Below are 24820 nucleotides of genomic sequence, written 5' to 3'. Positions count from 1 at the left end.
GTTTAAAAATACTTTTCTGTTTTCCTCTTAAATATGTACCATCTTTTTGCTTACAGAACATAACATTTTGAGGTATTCCGGAATGCATTAGAACAACAGTTTTTTTCTTTCCCATTTTCATACACAGTAATCATTTGAGATGTGACCTAGAGTTAAAAAAATGTAAAACCTGAATGGCTATATAAATAAACGATATTCTGGAACCTTATTCCATGTATTCTTCCATTAAAAATGTAAGACTGTAACTATCCCCATTTAGTTTACATTTGAGAATTCTTATATCTGTTCAAAAATGAAAAACCGAGGTTTCTATTTTATAGTAAACCAAGCCTTCAATTAAGCACAGCATCAGAGCATACATACCACTTGGAGACACAATTACGGGCTGAAGAAGTCTTTGCTCTCCTCCTGGGGGAAGGTTCAGTGCAATGACAAGCACTGTCCCCAATGTGGTACCAACCCATAAACATGGGGAAGGAGATGAATCTGCCTTTCGAGTAAAAGTTTCACAGAAATGAAGAGCAGATATAGCTTCTCGGGTTTCTTTATCGATGCTGGTCACACTTGAACTGCGTGATCGGCTGAAGGAATTGTCTTTTATATCTGAAATGGTTTAAAATATTGTGAGATTCCCCAAGTTATAAAATAATTATGTTTTTTTGGTTGGTATAAATTTGGTCAAATAGTTAATCTTCAAAAAAGAGAAAATTTATAGTGTATTTAATTTTAACTGAAAACAAAAAAAAAATTACTTTTATACTAATCGTTTCTTCCTTTGCTCATATATAAAATACAAATGGACAAATACACACTTTTCAGAATTGAGCTGGGTGCATCCCAGTGAAATTTTGGATGTGTGATCTTTATGGTTTTTGGTGCAGCTCTCTATTGGTATTTTGGTGGCTTTTTAAATCTTAGCCCTTACCACCTTCTTTTCTCACCGTTCTGCTTTTTCTAGTAGTATATTTCATGATTAGGGAGAACTAAAAAAAAGTAGATATTTTCACTTTTCTGCATTAAAAAATGCATTTAGAAGTTCTCTGATTCTACTTTCATACTTATTGTATGATGGGCTTTTTTTTCAAATATGTCCATATGAAAGTCTCAAATCCATAAAAATTTTGCTTTTGTTTTTCTTGAATGCCATTAAACTGTAAGTAACATTCATTTAAGACATTTTCATTAAAATATGTAACTGGTACCTGGTATTGACATCTGGTATATTCCCTTTATCCAGCTCTGTATTAATGGAGATACTTATACATTATGTTAATTAGTCCTCTCTTGTCTTTAGCTACCTTTTCCTTGGCCAGTCTCAAGTCTCTCAAACCTTGGCCTCTTTTCTTGTGGAACTGTATTTCCAAATGCTTATGGGCATTTTTTCTTACTTTGTCTCACTATGCAAATCAGAACTCATCATTTTCCCAAAGTTATAAATTCTTCTAATGGTGCTATTTGTATTAATACACCCCTGTTCTCCTATATAAGAGCACTTAAAATGAGTTGCACTTTTGGTTCTTTCCTTTCACTTTACCTATACATCTAATGGGATACCAAGTTCTAAGCTATTTTATTCCAATGTTCTGCTTCCTTCTTTCTATTACCAATCAACTTTCATTACCCTATGTTCAGGCCTCCACCATCATTTATCGAGACTACTGCATAATTCCCAACTGGCTTCCCACCTTCCCACCTTCACTGTCATTGTTCTAACACAAATTCTATAATGTACAGTTCTAATTCTATCACTTCTATTTAAAAAAATCCACAGAGGTTCCTCTTTATTTGATCACGCTTATAATCTTACTCAAGTGTTTAAGACTCTTCACAAAGTATCTCCAACCTAAAGTCCTGGCCCTATCTTTCAATGCTGCCTTGCTTCAGTTCATTGTGGGAAACAAACTGAACCATTCACTGTTCTCCAAATACACCCTGCACTTACCGACCTCTCGACTTTGTGTTTTCCTTTCTGACTGGTGCCCTTGCCTCACCCTTTTGTCTACCTATCAGGATTGTGCTTATTCTCCAGCTCAGATACTGTCATCTTCATGAAATTCATCCTGATTACTAAAACCATGTATCATTTTTCTCCCTTTTGAATCTTGTTAGTTTTCTACCTCCCATGGCAGTAATGGTACATTTGTTTCTGTAGTTATTTCTGACATAGGCCTTGTTCTAAAGTGACTAAGTTTCTTGAGTACAAGGGCTGTGATGTTCTGATGCCTTGTACAATTTATTAGCCTACTGCTTTGCATATAAAGTATTCAATAAATATTTGCTGAAGATGGATCTATAGTTGAAAGTATCTAAACCAATGTGTTTCTGCTGTACCACTGAGACATATAACAACTTCCAGTAGCTTCTACTGTTCATATCTAATCATTCCTCAAAACAATTGCTTTTAGTGCTGTGAAAGAAATGACTTCATAATGTTGCAAAAAATTTAGAAAAATACATTAAATTATTCTAAGTTGTATTTGTTAAATTAAAAAGGTATAACTGAATCCTATTTATAAATTCCTAAAAGCTTTTTGTAATCAAGTTTCACTTCACAGACTGAAAAATAACATAATTTTGATTATAGCTAGCCTCTAAAAACAGTCAAGTTACTAGACAACAGCATGGGTCACATGGGTCATTTCTAGCTAAAGTTTCTAAAAACATCTTTCTTTTGCCTGAAATTGTACTTTCTGTTATAGATTATGACATGATAGAAAGAGCTACTTAAATGTAAATGAACTATTTACTATAAATGAAACAACTTTCCATAACCCATAGCTCATTACTGGATGAGCCTATAGTATGATAACTGATTCCAAATGTTAACTCTTAATAGTTTCCAAAGTTATGTTAGTAAAATAACAAATTTTAAATATATTTTCTAATAAAAATACTTGTTACTTTAATAAAAAATATATGCATACAGGGTGAATGGACATATATTTTCAGTTGTAACCTAGTGATAAAAGTGGAAATCAATGATACAAGAAAATTTGATTAATATATATTTCAATGTAACTTAACTGGGTAAAAACTCTTAGTGATATCAAAATTATAATAGGATATTTTAATTCATCTTTCTATTCTTCAATTCATCTTTCTACACTTCAAATGTTAATCACAGGCCAAATAAACAGTTTCTTAATTTAATGGACTACTTTAATTATATAATATTCACAAAACTACAATTGCATTTTTTTTTGCTATCATTAATATAAAATCTAACTGCATTTTTATTATATGGTTTCCCTATAAAAATTAGATTACCAAAGAAAGTCATTAAGCTAGACCGATACGGGAAAATGAACTGAAATGAATGATCTGAATGAACTGAATTATCAACATGGGAAAAGAATCAAATCTGAACTTATAGTTAGGCTGCTTATTTTATCTGTCTAGAACTGTTTGAAAGCAAGTTAGGATATTCAGCAATTCACGAATTACAACTTCCACTGACTGCATTAATTAGATGTTGTGGGTCTTCATGGCTTGACTTTTAGGAATTGGGCAAGCTAAAAAATGCAATAGAAATTTTAATTAGAGTAATATGAGCAGAAATGAAAATAACTACCACTAAGCAAGACGTACCATGTGCTACACACTATCATAACACTTTCCACTTTATTGAATCCATAAAACAACCCTGAAAACTCGTATCATCATGATTTAACAAATAATAAAACAGAGGCTCAGACAGGTTAAGTGACTTGCCCGGGATGACGAAGGTAAGAGATACGCCTTGTGCTCTTGTCTAAAACTTTGTCGGGCAACTCCACACAGAAGTAGGGTTAGTTTTATCACCAGTAATACACAAATGGAAGGTGTTAGCTGTTGTTATTAAATTTCAGTCTTTAGATACAAAAAATACTTGAACATGTTGTCTTTCTGGCAGACCTAAACTCAGATAAAATTTGTCAATTTCTCCACCCAGTTGTAGCTGATACAATAATGTTATAAGATCACTGTTCAGGATGCCTAGAACATTCTATATATGTGTGTGTATATTAGGACAAAAACTAATTGATATCAAGGTACCTAACAGTCTGACATTTTGCCTTTTGAAGTTGACACTTGATAAGTGACATCAGAATTTTAATAATATCACTCAGTTCTTAAATTGTGGGCCATGCAACCTGGGATGGTGAAGCTACAGTGAAAGTGCAGTGTTGTGCAATTTCCCCATAGGCAAAAGTGAATTCTATTCATAGAAGCTTCCAGAGCTGCAGGTCAGTCCAATAGCCTCAGCTGCTTTAGCAATATCTGGCAGTTTGAGTCTATCAATATAGTTGTTTTTACCCATTGACTCCTTGGCCAATATAAAACAACTACCAGCTAAGAATCTCTGTCAAAAAATAGTTCAGCAGCACAATAACTTGAAGGGAAATTAGGTAACATGAATACTCTTTCAAGGTATAAAAAAAAGTTATAATTGGCTTAGGGCATTGAAATACATGGGCAGACAAGCTAAAACAAACTGCATAAAGATAATCCATGAAGGTATAGAAAACATACTTTGATTAAATTACTTACATAATTTGGTAAGTTGATATTCTTTTAAAAATAATGATATCTTTACTCATTTTAAAAGTACTTCTACATGTGTTTTCTCATATTTTTAGACATGAAAAGACAAAACTATTTTAAATCACAGTATTTAATGTTACTGCTGAAATCATGGGCCTCTTTTAGTCTGATGAAAGCTCTAGATCCTCTTGTTGGGGAAAAAATGTATAGAACACTTGGGCTCAAATTATGTCTTTCATTTTTATAGTGAAGGAAACTATGCCCTTCTCAAAACATAAGTGATCCTACATTTTAGGATTAATTCTTGTTCCCTTAATATCAGTGATACTACAGAGTTCTACTAAATTCTTTTTCCTATGTTCAGGAATGGAATCTTCTACTACTGATGACAGTGGAAGACATCATGCCTACTCACTCATACTCATATGCTTCCATCAGTGTAACTCAGATAAGACTATCAGTTGGTAATGCTAAACTTAGTGTGGTGAAATGTGCCAATACCTAAACTGTATTATGCATAAAAAGACAGTCAAGGAATTGAGAGAAAAAATTATGACAAGAGGAGGTGGGTAAGCAAATGCCAATGGAGGAAATCTAGTTTTCTGAGACAAAAGGAGTGAAATTAACCCTATGCAAGCATACTTAATCAATTAAAGGCATTAGAAATTCCTGAAATTAAAGAAAAATGAATTTAAAAAGTAATCCTGATTTATATTTCTTACATGAAATATTATTTTTAAGATTTTATCTTTATTGAAATATCATTTGTGTCTATCCTGTTTTTGAGCTGGGTATAAAGAAAGCATAAGAAATGTGTGAATATATTCATTCTACTTTCCTAATAGATTATTTGCATGGGAAGTGCTATAAAAAAAGAACTATTTCCTAACTGAGTATCATCAAAAAGTAATAACAGTTCTTGATGTGAAAGTCACTGTAATACAGAAAACCAGTATTTTGGAAACATTAAATTATTATAAAATTGTAGAGTTCAAAAAAAAGTTTTCAGATGGTTAAATCAGATATAACTTTGAAGAGAAATTAACCTGAAATTGTACAAATTTTAATCTTATACTAAATTTTGCTTAGATAGTAAGTAGATGGCTAGGAAAAATATTATTTTACTTTGAATTTATCATCTTTCATAATTTATAGATGGCTTATAAAGGCTATTTATCCTTAAATGTCTCAGTCATTTTAACTGACTTCCAATGAAAATCTAGTATATGGTAATTTTAAATCTTCTGATTTCCCTGTCTTCCCATTAAAATGAGTCTAACTACTAAGGATTTTTATTTATTAATTTTACTTACCTAAGTCAGGCTTTAGGTCAGTAGGTAAGCTTAACTTCCTTGACATCTTTGCTGAAAAATAAAATGCATTTTTAAAGTTTTGCAGCATTCTGATTCATATTTATTTATACCAACTACTCTTCAAGACAGAGGTGAAAACTTTTACTACTATATCTAGATGCAAAGATGACTTAAATTTGATTAATAGTATTATGGGTGGAAAGTAAATCTTATTTTCAACTTTTTAACAAGTTTGTACTTACTTGATATAATATCTTTGTGTGCTTGAAGCTCTTACTTCAAGAAAGCCTTTTAAATTCTAACTGCTAATTATTTCTTAGGCTCACAGGAAAAGATTAGGTTTTTCTAAAGACAAGCAAAGTCATTTCTCAGAAGGAAGGTGTTGCAAATAAGGACAGTAGAGGCATAACACTGAGTTTGGGTAGGAGATATAATATTTCCAGCTTCTTCACAGCTTTTTGGCTCATTATTTTTAACTTAGTTTCTAGAATACAGGACAAACCTATATCTACAAGCAAATTAAAGTATTTGATTACATCATAAAAATATTTGGCTGAACCATTTCATTATATAACTTAATATCTTTATTTTAATTTCAGTGAAAAATTTAAAAAAAGTCATGCACTATCTAAAATTATGGTATTTACAAAAATGCAAACTATATTTCAATTTCTGTTCAGTTTTAGAATAAAAAAGCCTATGTATAAATGTACTGGAATTCACTTTCCATCCTCAAAATCAGTTGTCTTAGTACAGGAAGTGATTTATAGTTAGGAGTTGTTTAACTATATCTATTATGTTAGTGGCAGTTCATGCATAACAGAAGAGTGCTTCCTATATGAAATTTTGAAAAAACATTTGTTTGTTAATACATGAATGCATATATTGGGTTAAATTTTGGACTGTTAGGAGAGATTTAAAGCACAGACCCTGCTAGTCCATAAGGGCGCCATGTAAACAAAGAGAAATCCAGTCATAGTACATAACTTCCACATCTAAAAAAATGACAAATCCAGTGTTAGCAGAGGCATTAGGCAAACTGAAGAGTGGATAGGGGAAAATCAAGTTCTCACTTCTAGGCTTCATTAATCTAATTAGCACCCTTTATAAAACAACAGTGGGTCAAATATACAAATCACTCCTATCCCTTTTTCACCCAGACTTAATCTCAGTTAAAAGATAAAATGTAATACAAAAGTGAAACAGTCTATGGTTAAGTTGATTTCATATAAATGGTTATATTTAGTATTCAATTTCCTTAAACCATCTTCTGAAATATTAAACACTTTTGAAAGAATTCAGAGGTTCTCACCAAATATAGGTACAATGTACACAGACTGATAGATAATATCTATCAAATGTATATGCTATCTGAAATGAAAAATCAAGTCTGGTACAGTCTAAAGATACTCTTTTAGAATCAGATGATATGGACTACCCTGACTTGATCAAGTTAGTCTGTTTTCGGAACCAATGCTTATCAAACTTGAATGTGCTTGCTTTCACCTGGGGATTCTGTACTAGACTAGGGCCTGATTGATTTTGCACTTCCAACAAACTCTCAGGAAACACTGCTGCTGCTGCTGCTCTGTGGACCACGCTTTCAGCAGCAACTTCAGGATAAGAACCAAGACCGATCAAATCCAGGGTGGATTTCTTACTGTATAGTAAGTCCAAAACAAGCATTTGTCAAACAAGCTTCAAGACCTAATTTGTAAAATATGTAAAGTATAATAGTTAGGGCTGGATTTGGAATCAGATAAAACCTGAGTTTGAATCCACTTCAACCAACTACAAGGTGTCTGACCCTGGGCCAAAGTTTGCCTCTCTGATCTTTAAATTTCCTCATCTGTAAAATGCGTATAGAAAATTAGGTCAATTTAATAGTTGTGAGGATTATAAAAGATAATGTAAGCAAAGCACTAGGCACAATATCTGACATATAGTATGAATTTAATAATAAATGTTAGTTATTATCAAAAAAACTAATGAAATACTGATTTCTTTCACAAACTGTAAAATGTAATTCAGATGAGCTATTAATGTACTTGTAAACAACCCAATGTTCCTTTATTCTAATTCTATGGTAATTCTTCCAATAACTGAAACAAGAAAATGGAAAAAAAACCCCAATAATTTAGGAACATAAGTATAGAATGCCACACATCACTATAAGCTCAACGTCTTTTAAGTTAATTTCAAAAACTTAAATTCAATGTTTAGCTAAATGAAAAAAAGAACAGAAATAACCTGAATAATTTACAAGCTATATTGTTTCCCTCATTAAATAAATTGAAATGAATTATTTAACAATTAGAAATGTTTCCGTTGAAGCTTTCATTCAATAAGCATACATATATTTCTGCCTAAAAAAAATCACTAGCATGAAATTTCCTTCTGAATTTTTAGTGCATGTTTTTATCTCTTAGGATTTCTACTAGAAACTCTATACAACTTCTCAAATATTTAAAAGCACTACTTAATTTCTTATCATGTAAAAACAACCTACTATAACTCACCAGCTTTGAAGTAATTCTTCAGTTGGTCTAATTCCTAAATTTTATTGAGGTTAAAACCATTTCAAAAATGACTAAGCAGATTTTCTGAATATAATAACTATAGATGTCACAAAATTATTTAATTAGTCTATTATTTCTTTCTGAAACACTCTGCAATTGGACACCTACAACCTGAACATCAACTTAATCACAGCATTCAATCAAAAGACATTTAAGTCACGCTGCTATTAGATATAATTTTGGGTGTAATTTTAAGCAGTCTCCTTGAACATAGAATTTGAAATGACAAATGTTAAAAGATTAACACCTTTGCTATTTTGTGTTAATTCTAGCTATCAATTAATATAAAAAAAGATACAGAAATAAAAGTTTTGATGAGAAGATAAATAGTTTTGTTACACGTAACAGTGGGGGATAGAGGACAGAGGGATACTTAGCTATTCATCTACTAAATATTTATTGGGCACATGCCAGCAATGTGCCAGAAGGCAGGGATTTCTTGTCCTCTAGGAGCTCAGGTCAACAGCATTGTAGCAAGTACTATTAACAGTTGGGCGCAAGGTACTAATTAGAGTACATTGGAATTATACCAAGCTCTGTCTGCAATACTTATCAAAGATGGTGGGATATGAAGACACAGCCAGCTAGGAAGTTTAGACTTTGTACATTTTCACAAAACAAGATGTTCCCCAAACAATTTTTGTTGACAACATTTTTCTTTCAATACATAATTTACAAACAAATGCACAAATCTTAAACATACAAGCACTGTTTTGACAATGTATACGCCCTTATAACTCAGATGGTAAGACACAGAACTTTATCAGTTTCTTCTCAGTCAATTCCTATCCTCATCCCCAGAAATCACCATTGCTCTGAGGATTTTTTTCTTTTCATTGATCAAGTCTTGCCTATTTTATAACTTCATATAAATGAAATTATGGTATGAACTTTTGTATAAGGATCTTTCACTCGGGATAATGCTTATCTTCCTCCCAAAATATTTCAAAATTCACTCTCTTTAGATGGAAAAATACATAGTCTCAATGAATAAATTCACAGGCAATATCAGACATATGTTTTCTTACTGTCCTCCCCATTACATATATTTAACCTTTAGTTTTTTTTAAATTATATTTTCTTTACAGAAACTTGGAAAATGTAGAGAAACAGAAAATAAGGCCATCATGAATGCCCATAACCAAGAGGCAATATTTTTACACATTTTCTGCCATTTTTAAGACACATTTTTTATACAGTTGAGATGAACCATAATAGGCAAATCTGTATTCTGCTCTTTTCCACTATTAAAACAAGTATTCCTTATATCGACTGTGGTGTATTTTAATGGCTGCATATTTATTTGTATGAACACTAAAGGTATTTTCCAATATATATAGAAATAAAAAATGTATATACATATTTGCATTTCTCTTGGATTACTCCCTTAGGAGAGAGTTCCACAGGGAACTGTCATGGCCAGTACAAGTTCTGCAACCTCCATCATCTTCTAAAGTATGTCTTTAAGTAGGTTTTTTTTTTTAAGTTTAAAAGAAAGGCATATAGGCATAATATTTTACAAGTTCTTTTTAGCTGAAAACAAAGAAAAACATTCATCAGAGAAAATCTGGCAATAAGTAAAAGTTCCAGCTCATAGCTACAGCTCCTCAAAGTTCAAGTTATTTCATTGTTTTAAGTGTAGCCAAGAAATCTAAAGCCAGATTATCACCCACCTTTGAATGTAACTTGTCTATTTAAGATGGATGATCATGGGAAAAGGGATAGGAGGAGGGAACAGGGAGGGGAAGAAGGATTTAAATCCTTGACATTTCATACTAATTCGTATTCATCTGTCTTTAGTACCCCTTTCTGCTATAGTCTCCATCCAGTGACTTTATCACTTCACATATTGAACTTTTCAGTACTAGAATTTTTATTTTATTCATAATAATGTTTCTATTTTCTCTGCTGATACTTTGCATCTGTTCACTCATTATGACCATTTTTTCCTTTCAGTACTTAAACACATGACAGTAGCTGCTTTAAAATCTTCGGCTGCTAATTCCAACATCTGGGTCATCTTGAGGTCTGTTTCTACTGACTCTCTTACTCTTGATTATGGGTCACATTTTTCTACTTTTGATTTTGAATCTTTACTTCACATATCCAGGAACTTTTGACTGGATGTTAAACATGGTAGATAATATGTTGTAAGGTAGTCTGGATTTATCAATAACCTTAATAGATATGAGTTTTGTTCTGCCATTATTAGTGGATCCCTTTGGTTTTATCAGACTTGGTTTTATTCTTTGTTAGGGTGTGTGTCTATTTCAGTTTGAACTTAGTCCTTTTATGCTAAGTGGTCCTTACTCTTATGGAGTGGCTCTCTTGGGGTATCAATAAAATGACCAAGGTGCTCTGCAAGGTCTAAGTCCAACAGCCCCCAGCATTTCATGACTACTGGTACCACCGGTCAGCTCTTGGCTTCACATCAGGTGGTTGTTACTAGGCCTTGTGGAGTCCTGCATAGCTCACACGCAGCCCAACCTGAGGCAAGGTACTGCACTGAATCCCCACACAGACTTCTAGGAATTCCCCTCTGGGCACTTCCTTCCTCCCTAGTATGCAGCCTCACAGATTATAGTCACTTTAGCAACAGAACTCCAGTCCTTAGCCTGATGACACCACAAACCCACTTGGGTTCTCTCCGCCCTGCAGTGCAATAGGAAAATATTGTGTGGCAGAAAGCTGGGAGATTGTGGGGCTCACCTCATGTCCTTCCCTTTTCCACTAGAATTACAGCCCTGGAATGGCTATTGCTCAGTTCCTGGAAACAAGAGTCTCACGTTTTGACTAGTTTTGCAGTTGTTTTTTGTGGGAGATTAAGTCCCACATTTAAAGTCTAAAGTTGAAATTCAGAATAGATGTTTGTATCTTTTCATCTTTACGATGACTTCTGGGGAATATACTTGTTTTCAGGCCTGCTGAGTCCACCTCCTAGAAGGCAGGGTCAAGGGAGGGAACTCCACCCTCGAGACCCCAGTTCTCTTGGCTAACACCCTGTCTTCTGGTATAATTTTGTGATGAAGTGGTGGCAGAGTTTATCCTGCAATTTTCTGATACTCGTATTTTTACTTCTCAGTAGTCTCAGAAGCATTTGCCAACACAGTTACCTTGTCAGCTTATTTCACTGCACTTATAAAGAAACTTCTGCTCGTGTTTTGAAGCTACTCAACTTCCACTGAAGCTTCCAAACTGAAGAATCTGTAAGAGTTCTCAGGAGACAAGCTGTTTTTCTCTTCAACTCTGTATTCAACTCTTGCCTCTTGCACTCAGTATTTTCTTTGCTTTGAGATCCTGTGTCACTAGAGAGTTTAACTCGCTCTTTTTTTCTATGCCTTTGTCCACAACAGAAACAATAGGAATGATAGTAGTTTCTTCAATTGGAGGAAAACTAGTGTTGGAGGTATGTTTCAGCAGGCTGTTAAACTGAGTCTTTGCTCTCTCTTATAAAACTGAATGAAAATTTCAAGATGGCTGGCGGAGTAAGCAGTAAAAAGCTGCTTTTTACTTGGCAGGAATAATGAATCTACACAAGATCACAACAATCATGCCAACAGTGGTAGTTCCAATACCAAGAAAAGATGCATGATATTCAAGAGAAGCAAATTTCAAGGCAGGGATTGCTGGGACTCTTACACCACAGATGACAGTTTCTTCATGACTGATACTTTTTAGTTCTTTGGAACTGTAGAAATCTTTGTAGAGTTTTTCTATAGAGAAACTTACGGAGCTTCCTTTTGCTTCTTTGAAATTAAACAGATGCTGTGTAATTTTCCTTTACTTTTCCTACCCATTGTGTTCCACATTTTATTTTTCTAAGGAAGGTTGCTTAAAAGAAAGGAAAACAGAACTATAACTTCTGCTTTTTAAAATGTGGCTTTTATACTAAACAGCATGCCAACAGTAAAAGGTAAAAGGACTTACTATTATGACAGTATGAAGATGCCAAAAAAGAAAACTGATCTTTTTTTATACTGAGAGAGGTACAATAATTAGAATAAAGTGACAATATCACTTTCCTTGGCACTGAAGAGAGAGATCCAATGCCATCTTTTCAAGGATAATCCTGAAAATATATGCATATTAAATGAAACAACCAGAATACTAAGGACTAAAAATAAGGTTTAGGATATGACAAGGAATCCAAGGGAGAAAGTGGAAGAAGAAATAGAAACTCTCTTATTGTCACACATTATTTTAATAGCTATTAGAACTGTTTACCAATGACCTCCCATGCTAGAATATAAATTCCATGAGTTTGGGAACAGTATTTATTTTGCAAAATACTGCATCTCTGTATGTGTATAATAGCTAATATTTGTTCAATAAACATGGAAATGCATGAATAAAAAACTGCATTGGAATTTTACTTCTCTGGAAGAAAGAAGCTGAATTTCTTCACAAATGAAGTAAAATAAAGAGAAAAAAAGAGGCAAATTAAATGTAGGCCTATTAATAAAAAAGATGACTTTTTGTAAATACAAAACACTATTACTTTAAACGGAGAGGAATCTTAAAAGAGATACAAATACTTATCTGGTAAAAATTTGGCTGTAAGATTGTTAACTCCTAGAGCATTGAATTCAATATTTTTCCTATCTTTATTTGCTTTCCATAAATTCATAAAACTTAATGTCTAGGATAGTACCATCATTAAACTCTGCAACATCTATCTCAAAGACCATTTTCTACAGAATAACAGACAACATATGTGAAGGCCCCCAAAATTTCATATGTTGAAGCCCTAACCCCAAGTACTTCAGAATGTGACCTTATTTGAAAACTGTTTTTAAAAAGGTGATCAAGTTGAAATGGGACCATTGGGATGGGCCCTAATCATTCTGACTGGTCTTTACATGAGGAAATTTGGACATAGAAACACCAGGAGTGCATAGACATAGAAGAAAGACTAGGCAAAGACACAACAGGAAGGTGATCCCCTGTGAGCCAAGAGGCTTCAGAAGAAACCAAACCTGCTGACACTTTGATCTTGGACTTCAAGCCTCCAAAAAAAGAAAATAAATTTCTCTTTGTGTAAGCCACGCAGTCTGTGGTATTTTGTTATGGCAGCCTTAGAAAACTAAAACAATAAGTAATGGTAAAATATAAATTGCCATATTAATAGTTCAGCTTCAGCTCAAAGAATAGTTGATAATTATTTCAGTAATGTAACTATAATTTGGACTAATTTTGTATTCATCAAGAAACAAAGAGCAAATAATTTCTGGAAAGATCATGTATATCCTTCTAATATAATAAAAAGATGATTCTATAGAGACAAATGCATACACAGTAAGTCCTGGGATATAAAACACAAGCAAACTTTGCTGAGCAGATTTTATTATGAAATTTGACAGAAAATACATTCAGAGATAGAATTAAGATTTGAAACACAATATGCCACATTCTTCAGATTTTAGTCACCCTAAAAAGGAAAAATAATTCATTAAAGGAACTCATACTTGTATAATGGTTTTAAAGTATGTGTTTGAAATTTAGTTCTTTGCCAATTAAGGCAAAGCAGTAATCTTGCCAAGTAGGAAATATTAAACTTACCTGTAAAAAAGGCATTACTACATATATGACTCATCTCTTTCAAGGTGAGCCTCTTATCTTTCAACAGCCATATTATGGATTAAATATAAAGATGGACTTCTATATAGATGTAACAGCCACATTTTAGATTGAATATTGGGGGAACAGAAGGTAGAATTATCAGTCGCAATTTAAGCATTATAATGAATTAGAGCAATTTTATAACTTAAAATTCTACTTAATATGATAGTAACTTTTTCATTCATATGGCAAACTCCAAATGGACCTCTGAGGATTTATTTTTCAACTTGTAAATATAAAAAAATTGAGAAGACAGCACAAGACACTGTATAATATTAGAGTAGGGACATGCTAAAACAAGAATAAGGGACTTGGATTCTGGTCCTGACTATGTTGTTACCATGGGACTTTGGATATGCAACTTAACTTCTTCGAGGCTTAGTTTCTTAACTGAAAAACCAAGAAACTTAATCTGCTTTAAAATTGGTGGACTTAATGAGTTAGTGATTTAGAATATAATGACTCAGAACATTTAATTTGTGCTAGGATACTTGAATTTAAAAAGGAATCATTGGGATTCATGTATAAGATAACTAATGAAAACAGCACTTAGGTTAATGAACATTATCTTCATTTAAATTGTCTTAAAAACTACTTCATTTGTTTGCTAAGAAAGAAAATTAATCACTACCCAAGTAACTGCTAGCTCCAAATTTGAGAGATAGGAAGGACCTTGGAGGTATAATCCTCCCTATATTAACAATGCCATATGAAAAATATCTAGCATAGTATCTAGAACTTAGAAGGTACTGATTAAAAATTGAGCTATTATTTCTATTTGTTTTAACACAGCACTCATTAAGTCACTATACTTTTGAATCTTTATTCTTTAATCTCTAATATTTCCCCTCAAAGCTTCAAGTAATGTATTTGGTAATCATTCCTTCTATATGAAAACTAGTAGTAACATGGGACATGGGAAGGGTTGAAGACTACAGAATCCAGGTAGAAATATACTTTCAGAGTGAAATAGAATCATAATGAAATAGAACTGATAATCTTTACAAGCAGTTAATCATGTAGTTTCAAGATCTACCAAACAGTGCTAGCATCTAGATATTTTATTCATAAGGATACAAAGAAAATTTTGATTAATACTAAAGAAAGGCACATAGTTTAGGACTACTTTTACACAAACTTAAGATAACAAAAAACTTTATAGAATTTTATACTTCCTAAGTTTTATAAAATAGTAATAAGAAATTGATAACCAATCTTCATTTATGGAATGATTTATGGAAATTACTAACCCTACTAGGAAAGTTATTGATTTTGGAAATGTTGGTCATTAAAATTTTACTAACAAATAAATATTAACCATAAGGTATGAACAAGCAAAACAAAGAACTTTGTACTTGTTGGCACTCATTTATCTTTCTTTAGGGATGCTGCTGTATTTTTGCTATTAAACACACAAGGACTAGAGACCGCCTTTTTAGGCTGTTCTTATTTTTGAACACGGATTTCATTGTCAGTATCATTTACCTGAGTTAGTTGTCAGTTAGGAAACAGGGAAGTGATGCTTTTGGTAAATGGGCTAGGGGACTTTACTGTTTGCTCTAGTTACTTTCCCTCAAGTTCAGTCTTTGAGAAAGGTACACCCAGGCACTGTATATTATGTTTGGGTGATGGATATTAAGATGGCATCCGTAATGTAGGGCTACAATGCACTTAATACAAGATCTTTTTCTCTAGGTTACCCTGCAGATAGAACAGGGCCATAATCAGGTTATCTAGTTACAAATCACACAATGGATTTTTAATTTTTGTAGCCTTCAGTAAACTGTCTTAAGAGATAATTTGGTACAGTAGTGAAGAGGGCTAACAATGGAGTTGGACTACTTGGATGTAAACCCTGGTTCTTGTCATTCACTAGCTGTGTAACAAAGGTACAGTACTTTAATACACACCCCTCATCCCACCCCTATCCTGCCCAACATGACACCAGCAGCAGTTACTTTCAAAGAGTAGGTGAAATTCAGGGATAAAGTTTTCAAGCCAAAACAGTCATTTCTTATTTTAAAATATAGACAATAATATTATAATTATGTAAAGTGATAAATATCACTTTATTGGCAATCATTTTACAATACATAAATATATCAAAGACATGCAGTCAGTCTTCCACACAAGGTGGTTTTCTTCACGAGCGCCAGCCTTGGAAGGTCCAGGCTTAATTCTTAGGCCTTGCCTTACTAGGCCACTCCATAAGGACTATAGCTGAAGCTATACACGTTTGTAGGTTAAAGAAGAGAGAGGTTCAAGGTATTTCAGAGCAAGTACAGGATTGGATGACAGAAACATAGTGAATTCAGAATGCCCAAGGAATCCTTAGCACTTTTGACTTCATTAAGCTTCATACAGAACACGTGTTGACGGAGAGGTCTTAGGGGAGATACTATGAACATTTTCCAGTGTTTCATTGACATTTTATGTGTTTTTCAATATACATCATGCTAATTCTTATTACAAAACTAGACATTAATGTAGGAAGATAAACTTTTTTTTTTAAACTGCAAAAACTGTACAGTCTAAAATGGGGCAGTCTGCTTTTGAATGAAGAAAAAATTGAGAAGTGAGATTTATTTCTATATATGCCTGTGGTACATCTTGGGATTAAAAAACACTGAAAAATTCCAACTGAAAACAAACAAAATCATATATAAAACAGGAGATATTAACAGTGGTTTCTGAAGACGTAAAATGATTTTGTGTAACTAACATAAGTTTGAAAAATTGAGTGAAGTTAACATTTCCCATAAATATAACTATGGAAATTTGCATGACAAAATGAAAAACTTGCCAATAACACAAAAAGAAAGCAAGAATGTTATCAAAGAACTATGCTTCCAAGAATGTTCTGTCCTAAGAAATCTGTTAACTGAACTCTTTCAAATACTCAAGCTCAGATATTCCATGTTATATATTCTATTCAAAGCACAGAAAAAAAATAGGAAGCTATAGTCAATACACTTAATAAAGCAAATATAACCCTAGGATCAAAAATCAGACAAATTATTCACAGAAATTATGAACAAAGTCCTTTGCATGCAAGGTAAAATTCCTAGGTAATTTCTAAAAGTTTTTTGGTGAACTATATGTAGCAAAGTCCATTTTAAGTTTTAACATTTTATGACCATCTTAAAAGAACCTCTAAAGCATGATTAAGACAGAATACACTATAAAGGAAATTGGTTGGAAAATATTATGTTATCATGCTAGTACATAATTAAAGTGATTTAACTATTACCAACTGATTCACTAAAAAAACCATTAGCACAAAGAGGTAAATAATCGATTTGCCCAAGAATAAACCACTTTATTTAAAAAATGACCAGAGGGGTTAATAGTCAGCCAATGTTAATATGACTAAACAGGGTTCAATTTATAGCATGGAAACAATATGGATGCTACTTCTAAGAATTTTTGAAATTTAATTTTACTATATATTAAATTTTATCTGTTGAAAAAGTAAATCTCTTCCAGTTGCCTAGAAATTCACCTAATTTAATACAATTCAAGGATCATGTGGTGGGAATTTTGGGGGAAATAAATAACATAATAACAGTGTAATAAAAATTTTGGATTTAAACCAAAGATTAAATTTATTCTCTTTTTATGAAAGTCTTTTTAATTCTTTAAAGACCTTCAGAGAATATTCAAATTTTTATGATCAAAATGACTTAGAATTTGACTAGGTCCCCAAGATCTGATTATATATTTTGTCCCCAATTTTTAGCTCTGAAGACCTTGGGCTGAGTAATTCATTTCAAGTACATCCATAAAGACAGTCAAAAGGATTAACAGAAAATATTCCCCATTATTCATTTTTATTTGGTGGATGACCTAAAAAAATTCACTGAGACATTACAGACTAAAATAGTCAATCTTTTAGAGAACAATTTCCTTGAAATTTAGGGTCTTGAAATGTGAGGAGGATGGACTAAAGGTAGGAAAAATACAAGTAAAACTATTAAAAAAAGTGCATTCTGCTGTGTGTCTCAGTTTTTAAAATGATAACTAACAAAAACCAAAAAAATATAAAGGAAAAAACATTTCAAACTTGGGAGTATAAAATTATACTATTTATGACATAAATTGAACCCTGCTTTATTTAAAAATAAAAATTAATAGAATAATTCACAATGTAAGTCAGAGGAAGAACTGCAACCCCAATTTAACTGATTTTTAATAATTATTGCCCAATGAGTTTAGAAGACAACAGCCCAAAAGATTATTGTTTAGCATAGGAACAACAAATTAATATATACAAAATGCAATGCATTTGATAATTTTCTGTTGTTGAGTTAGCATTGCATACAGCAAGGATTAGAAACAAAATAGAAATGTCTATTTCCTACCTATATCACTGGCTACCATCTTGGAAAACTTTCTGCTTTTGGTCTTCACTGAAAATAATATTTTGATATAAAATGTCAAAATCTATTCAAAGAAAACTAAATGAATTAAACATAATTAAAAGAAAATACTTTAAAATAAAGATACTATACCCTTTTCTATAAAATTATTCATTTTTTGTTCATCATCTGAATTGTGTGGTGATGAAGAACCTACACAAACGAAGACAATGGAGGAACAGGCACACAGTCAGTCACAGAGCTGTCACACGGTGAACAGTACAAACAAAGTAATTTTGGTAACTGCTACAAGTTTTCATACTATTGGTCACAAGAAAATGTCATATATATAACTAATAACAATTTGTATACTATTACAGTAAGAATAGCAATCAGTGGTGCATTATCTTTCACAGAGGACCAACCACCAGTATACACAAATATTAACTTTAACATATAATAATTTTTCTATAAGTTACAACCACTTGGCAATCTTGCTATATATTGTAAGTCAGAAAACAGATGATGAAAAACATAAGCAGTTAATTGTTTATGAAAGGAAGTAAAAATTCTTGGTATTAGGTAACTGAATAAGATTTATCTACAACTCAGAATCCTGAGCAAGTACTATACTGGAAAAATTTACTTCGGAGTTAGATTTCTAGACACAAACTTTAAAAATCACATATAAATTTTACTACTACCACAGAGATCTTTGAAATACTGAGAATGATAGTTATAATTTTAGGTATGTTAAATATGTATTGAGTTTTAAGAAAGGTGTCTCTAATTTTTCATAGTATTTTCTTTAATTTCTAATATAAACCTTTTATTAATGCAATCTTAAGTAGTATTCTAGTTAATGACTTTATTAGAGTCAAACTATTCTTTATAGCACATTTCAAATGACATCTCACCCATTACATTTTCACAATCTTCCCAGTTATAACTCACTTCCCCCTCCTTTGAATTCCTGTAACATTTATCTGTATACTTCTATTATGACGGTAATCACTTAATACCTTATATTTTAAATTTACACCCATCTGACCTTTTCCATTGGACTGTACTTCTGAGAAGCTGGGTCCTCATCTGATTCACCTTTGTATCCCCTTAGCATTCAGTGGTGTGCTTTGCATGTAAGAATCTCTAAGTAAACATTTTCTGAGTGAATAAAGCTTTTCTGCTAGAAACAAGTACCTATAATATAACTGGAAGTAAAAAAAAAAGATTTTTCTGTGCTTTTTCTCTTTCTTTATCCCAGTGGAAGTACTGAACCTTAAAAAATGAGGTCAAAATTTGACCTCCCCTTCCCTCAAAAAATTGTACTTTCTAAGTGAAACCTGACAACACTGGCAGGAGCCAATTACTTCTATAATAGTCCTAAAATATTCTTTTTTAAAACCATGTTGTTTTTGCTAAATAGCATTTATAGATCTTAATAAATTCTACATCAAAAAAATCACATAAGTAACACTGAGCTCAGTAACATTTTCAGCAACAGAAATAGGCATACTTGTTTTTCACATAAAAATAATTAATTTAAAAAGATAATGGTTATGATGTCAAATATGTTAAAATATCACATCATCTCTGATACTAAATAGCCACATGAATGTATAAAAATTTGTCATTTTATTAGATACATTTCATATTAGAGCAATAGCAAGGTAATATACACACAGTTAAATGTAAAACTATATTTAGCATTTCCAACATAAAAAAGGCAACGTAAGCTGTAAATGTAAATAAAATAAGACTTATTTTTCTACTAACTGAAAATGCCTATGATAAAATAGTTGTCATGACTTCTGTGATAGTTTAAAAGGTTCCAAAGATGTTTTTAGCATATCCTACTTGAATACATTTACCTAATTACTATGATTAAATAAACACAGAAAATATCTACAGTTTTAAGTTTTTTCTAGGGTACATGGCAACTTCTAATGGTCTGTGTGGTTCTGGGTTTTCTCCCATTCAAGTACTAACCAAGGCTGACTCTGCCTAGCTTCTGAGATCAGATGAGATCGGGCACGTTCAGGGTGGTATGGACGTAGACTCCTGGGTTTTCTTTATTTTGAAATAACCCACCAAATGTTTTTATCATCTTAACACACACACATTTTTTTGAGTGAAGTTCTAAAAAAAATTCCAAAGTTATTGAAGTGCTCAATGAAGCAATCTGAGTTCTTTGAAATAAAGATCAAATGGAGATAGCAGAAATAATTTTCAATGTTAATTCAGGATGGCAGAATTAACTGTCTATATCAGAGAGACTATTGGTTCATTTAAAAGGAAATGGAAAGGGCAAAATATATTCATTACTTGGATTTTCTAAGGATGACTTTTGAATAGAGGTTTGATGTTGATTAGCTAAATTGCTTAGATGACATATCTTGATTATGGAATATAAAACCTTTCCAAAAAAGTTCCCATTTATATGCATTATTTTGAGTAAATAATGGTTGTGATAAAGACCACATGGCTATTTTTCATTTCTAGTTCTAGTGGTCCTTCTCTTAGTATTTATGAGCAAATCAGTTGAACTTCCAACCCACTTATGTTTCTTTTTCTCTCATAAACACAAACATAGTATTCTATTAACTGTATTGGCTTTAATAATCTATACTGTATCATCTTTAACTGTTTATATATTTCTATCCCACCACACTGCAGAAAGTATTTATTTGTGGCTTGTGTTTTAATTACTATTTTTCACGGTTTTAACAACATGATCCCCTTGTTGCTCTTCGAATTCACTGCAAACTGACCCCATCCATTTTTCCTTTTTGACCATACTAAATTAGTAGAATCTGCATGTGTTGGTAAGAGGAATGATGACCATTCATTCTTTTATTTCCTTATTAGAATGCTGTGTGAAGAGTAAGACTACTGATCCATGATAGGTGGTAAAAATTACTATTAAGTATTTAAAAATGGACAGGTAGCGAAAGATACAAACTAAGAACATAGTGCAAAAGGGGTAACTTTCTGGAATTTTATTGCAGTTTGTACTGTACATCTTAGTACCTATGCATGACTGACATCTATTTCCTGTTACACAAAACATGCTTCAGGCACAACTACTATCTACTAAAGTTTGATTTGTTTTTTTGTAAAAGCAGCCTTTTCTGATATGTCAAATGGATATGATTACAGAGGATTCTTACGTCTTTCAGAGAATAATCAAAGACAAAATTAAATAAATTAAATAAACCTTCAGAGTTTTATAACTGAAGATAAGAATTTTTGTTTTATTAATGATTTCAGGTAACATTTTTTACTTTGCATTTCAAACTCATTGAGAAATAATAAAATACCTAGTGTCATATAAATTTCTGCAGGTTAATACCATACTGTTTTTTCACATGGACCAAAGAGCACAACATATTTCAAAATAATGAATGACGGCTGAGTTTCTCTGGTACAAAGAAGAATAATTTGTACGGTTTTAACTTTTATGCACTTATTATATTTGCACACTTAGATTTAAATGCACACTTGACCCTTGAACAACATGGATTTGAATTACATGGTTCCACTTACATGCAGATTTTTTTCAATAAATATACATTATCTATTATTGGATTTAAGGCAGCAGATTCTATGGGTGATGTGGTTGATAAAAAGGAAAAGGAAAAAAGAAAAAAGTTGTGTAGAGTGGGTCATAAGGGAATCAAATTCACAACCTGGGTGTTAATAGAATCATGCTCTAATCAACTGAGCTAACCTACCAGTATCTAGATTAGAATGAACCAGAATGAACTGCTAGGATCTGAGGAGAGCAGGAGAACAGACCCACATGAGGCAACTCAAAGGAGGGAGGCAGGATACCTTTGTCCCTGCAAAGTACTCCCCTCCCACCCTAGGCCTGATACGCCTGCAGGCAGGTGTCAATCCCAGCAGGGTTTGGTAGAGCAACTAATTCATCCTCTACATACTCTCTTTTCTCTGTTGGACCCTATAATCCTCCCATTTCTTTTCTACTTTTCTATTCTTTGTTGCACCTAACGTTAACTGACCTATTTTATATGCAGTAGACTATTAGTAGTTAAGCTCTGGGGAAGCTAAAGGTTATACGATTTTCAACTTTGTGGGGGCTGGTGCCCATATTTCTTGCATTGTTCAAGCGTCAGCTGTACTTGTATATTGATCTATAATCACTTCTTTTTGGGTTATTCTAAATTACTATACGTACACATCTACTGAAAGTTTGGCTTAGGATTAAAAGGAGTACTAAATTATTTGGTCTGCATTTTTTTAAAACACTTCTGATGGTCATTTAGTATATTAAAAATATATTAACTGTCCAAATTATTTAATTTGGCATATAGCCTCAATATATTAATTGCATCCACATGGGCTTTAGGGAAAGTGAGAAGATCAGAACAGTGAATATTTTATATTTATATAACTTTATATATACAGTTATATATAATTAGATATATGCAATTAAAATATAACTCCAAGTTTCAGAATAACTCTAGTGCTGTGAGATGGGTAATACAATTTCATGCTCCATATTAGTCATTCAAACTTTATTCTATCAATGTTCAGTTTTAATACTAGGTGCTAATTATGTCAGTGATTCCTATGGCTCCATATGGTTTATTAGTCTTAATGAGGGAATTTAAATATGAAACTTAAAGATTCAGAAAATCAAAAGGTAGATATATTTTAAGCAAGAAATAATTAACTTGTGCACTATCAGGAAAGTGCTATTTTAAAAAGAAAACATCATAAGAGCTTTCATAGTCCTAGATCTAATAAAATGCTAAACTAAAATATGTGGGAGTAAAATAAAAAGTACTTTTAATGTTTCTCATTCTTAAAATGATTTCTGATGTAGTAGAAGCAGCTATGGATGGATCAAAATCTAAGAACAGTGTTACTTTATGCTAAGAACAATTTTTCCAGTAAAAAGTTGATGAAAATTCTCAGCCAGAATAATTTAATATGGTAGTAAAAATTATGAAGTTAACTTTACTAAAGATTGGCAGAGTTTCAATCCACTAAAATATATATATATACACATACACACATATGCATATACATATATATATATATTCAGGATCCCCTTAATCTTAAGGAGACTCAAAAGATACTAAAAGTAATATTCCTTTGAAATATTAATAAAGACATAGGTCATGCAATACCTTATATATATGGGCAATATAGCTATAAAATTATATCAGATATAACTGATCAAAAACAAAAATAAATTATCATTAGTCTACAATTATTCTAATTGTCTACAGTCACCATTAGATTGTAAGTGTTAAAAATCTTTCAAAACAAGACTCAAATGGACATTGTTCAAGGATTCAAGGACTATTCTCCCAGAAGATGCCAGGCGTGCCTACACAAGATTGCAGATAACTAAACCACCGGATCCAATGTCAAGGAATAAAATATACTTTCTCTAAAAATGTGTAAATGCTAGAAAGCTAAGAAAACAGTTATAAGACTCTTAACAAGGTAACAGCTTTGGATTTTTATCTAGTACACTTTTCACTTTGTGAGAATGCAAAGAATACAGTTATGATTTAAGAATAAACATGACCCAAAAGTTCCTTGCAGGTGTATTTTAATTGCTTATCTATAAAAAGGAATACCGATATGCTATGTGGCTTTCTGCAGAATTATAATAATTGATGAAATAAAAAACAAATTACCAGAAGTTGGAGATTTGCAGCGATCTTCTGGGACCACAGTCCCTTCACTAATATCGCACAGACCTGCTTAAAAGCAAAATCAAAATCAAAATCACACCACAAATTTATGTAAGTGAAGTTCATCTTCTATTTACACTACACATTTAAATGACTGTTCCTTTAAAAAAAATCCCATCAGATTAACAGACTGTGCTGGCATTGATAATATGCTCATTAGTTTTGAGATAAGAGCATAAGGAGTATTTTGATCCTAAAACACCTCAAACTAACACAGTAATTACCAGTTAAACAAATAAAAAACAACCTCCAAGGATAACTTGCTATTCTTCAAAACATTATACATACTATAGGACTTTGTTGAAAATCAGTAATTTGAGAGCATATGATAGACATATTGGATTTTTCTTGAAGAATAAATACTTGGTAATTAATCTGGTGATTTTATATCACGGGAACCCTCAACTCAAACCTCAAAGTTGTTTCCCCTAGGCATACCCTCCCTTAGATATTTTTGAACAATAATTATGAAAATACTTTGTACCTCCAAATTTGTAATTTAAAATACTTCATATTACTTACCTTATAGGGCTATACCTCTTAAAAGCTACACCATCACCCATTTTTAAAGAGTTCTAAAGAAATACTTTCTTTTCACAGATATATATGAATTATACAAAACGAATCTATCTTATAGGATGGCCTAAATTCTTAGGAGAAACCACAACAAGGCATTTTATGCTGTAGACAAGAAC

General features: G+C 32.2%; 1 protein-coding gene across 6 annotated transcripts in view; it reads right to left on the bottom strand.

The window, feature by feature from the left end:
* STXBP5 (syntaxin binding protein 5) overlaps nt 1-24820 on the bottom strand; it is a 168306-nt gene that overhangs the window by 21681 nt on the left and 121805 nt on the right. Inside the window, exons 19-23 of one of the 6 annotated variants that reach the window (XM_017650285.3) lie at nt 24069-24134; nt 18547-18606; nt 18397-18444; nt 5838-5888; nt 364-603 (exon numbers count right to left, since the gene is read on the bottom strand). In XM_017650285.3, the coding sequence (XP_017505774.1) occupies nt 364-603; nt 5838-5888; nt 18397-18444; nt 18547-18606; nt 24069-24134 (465 nt within the window). The remainder of the gene's footprint in view (nt 1-363; nt 604-5837; nt 5889-18396; nt 18445-18546; nt 18607-24068; nt 24135-24820) is intronic. The other 5 variants (XM_017650290.3, XM_037022011.2, XM_073219729.1 and 2 more) reach the window with 5 other exon arrangements.

This window comes from Manis javanica, chromosome 13, assembly GCF_040802235.1.
Source record: "Manis javanica isolate MJ-LG chromosome 13, MJ_LKY, whole genome shotgun sequence".
Classification (NCBI taxonomy): Eukaryota; Metazoa; Chordata; class Mammalia; order Pholidota; family Manidae; genus Manis; species Manis javanica.
This window is presented reverse-complemented; position numbering and strand designations above follow the sequence as displayed.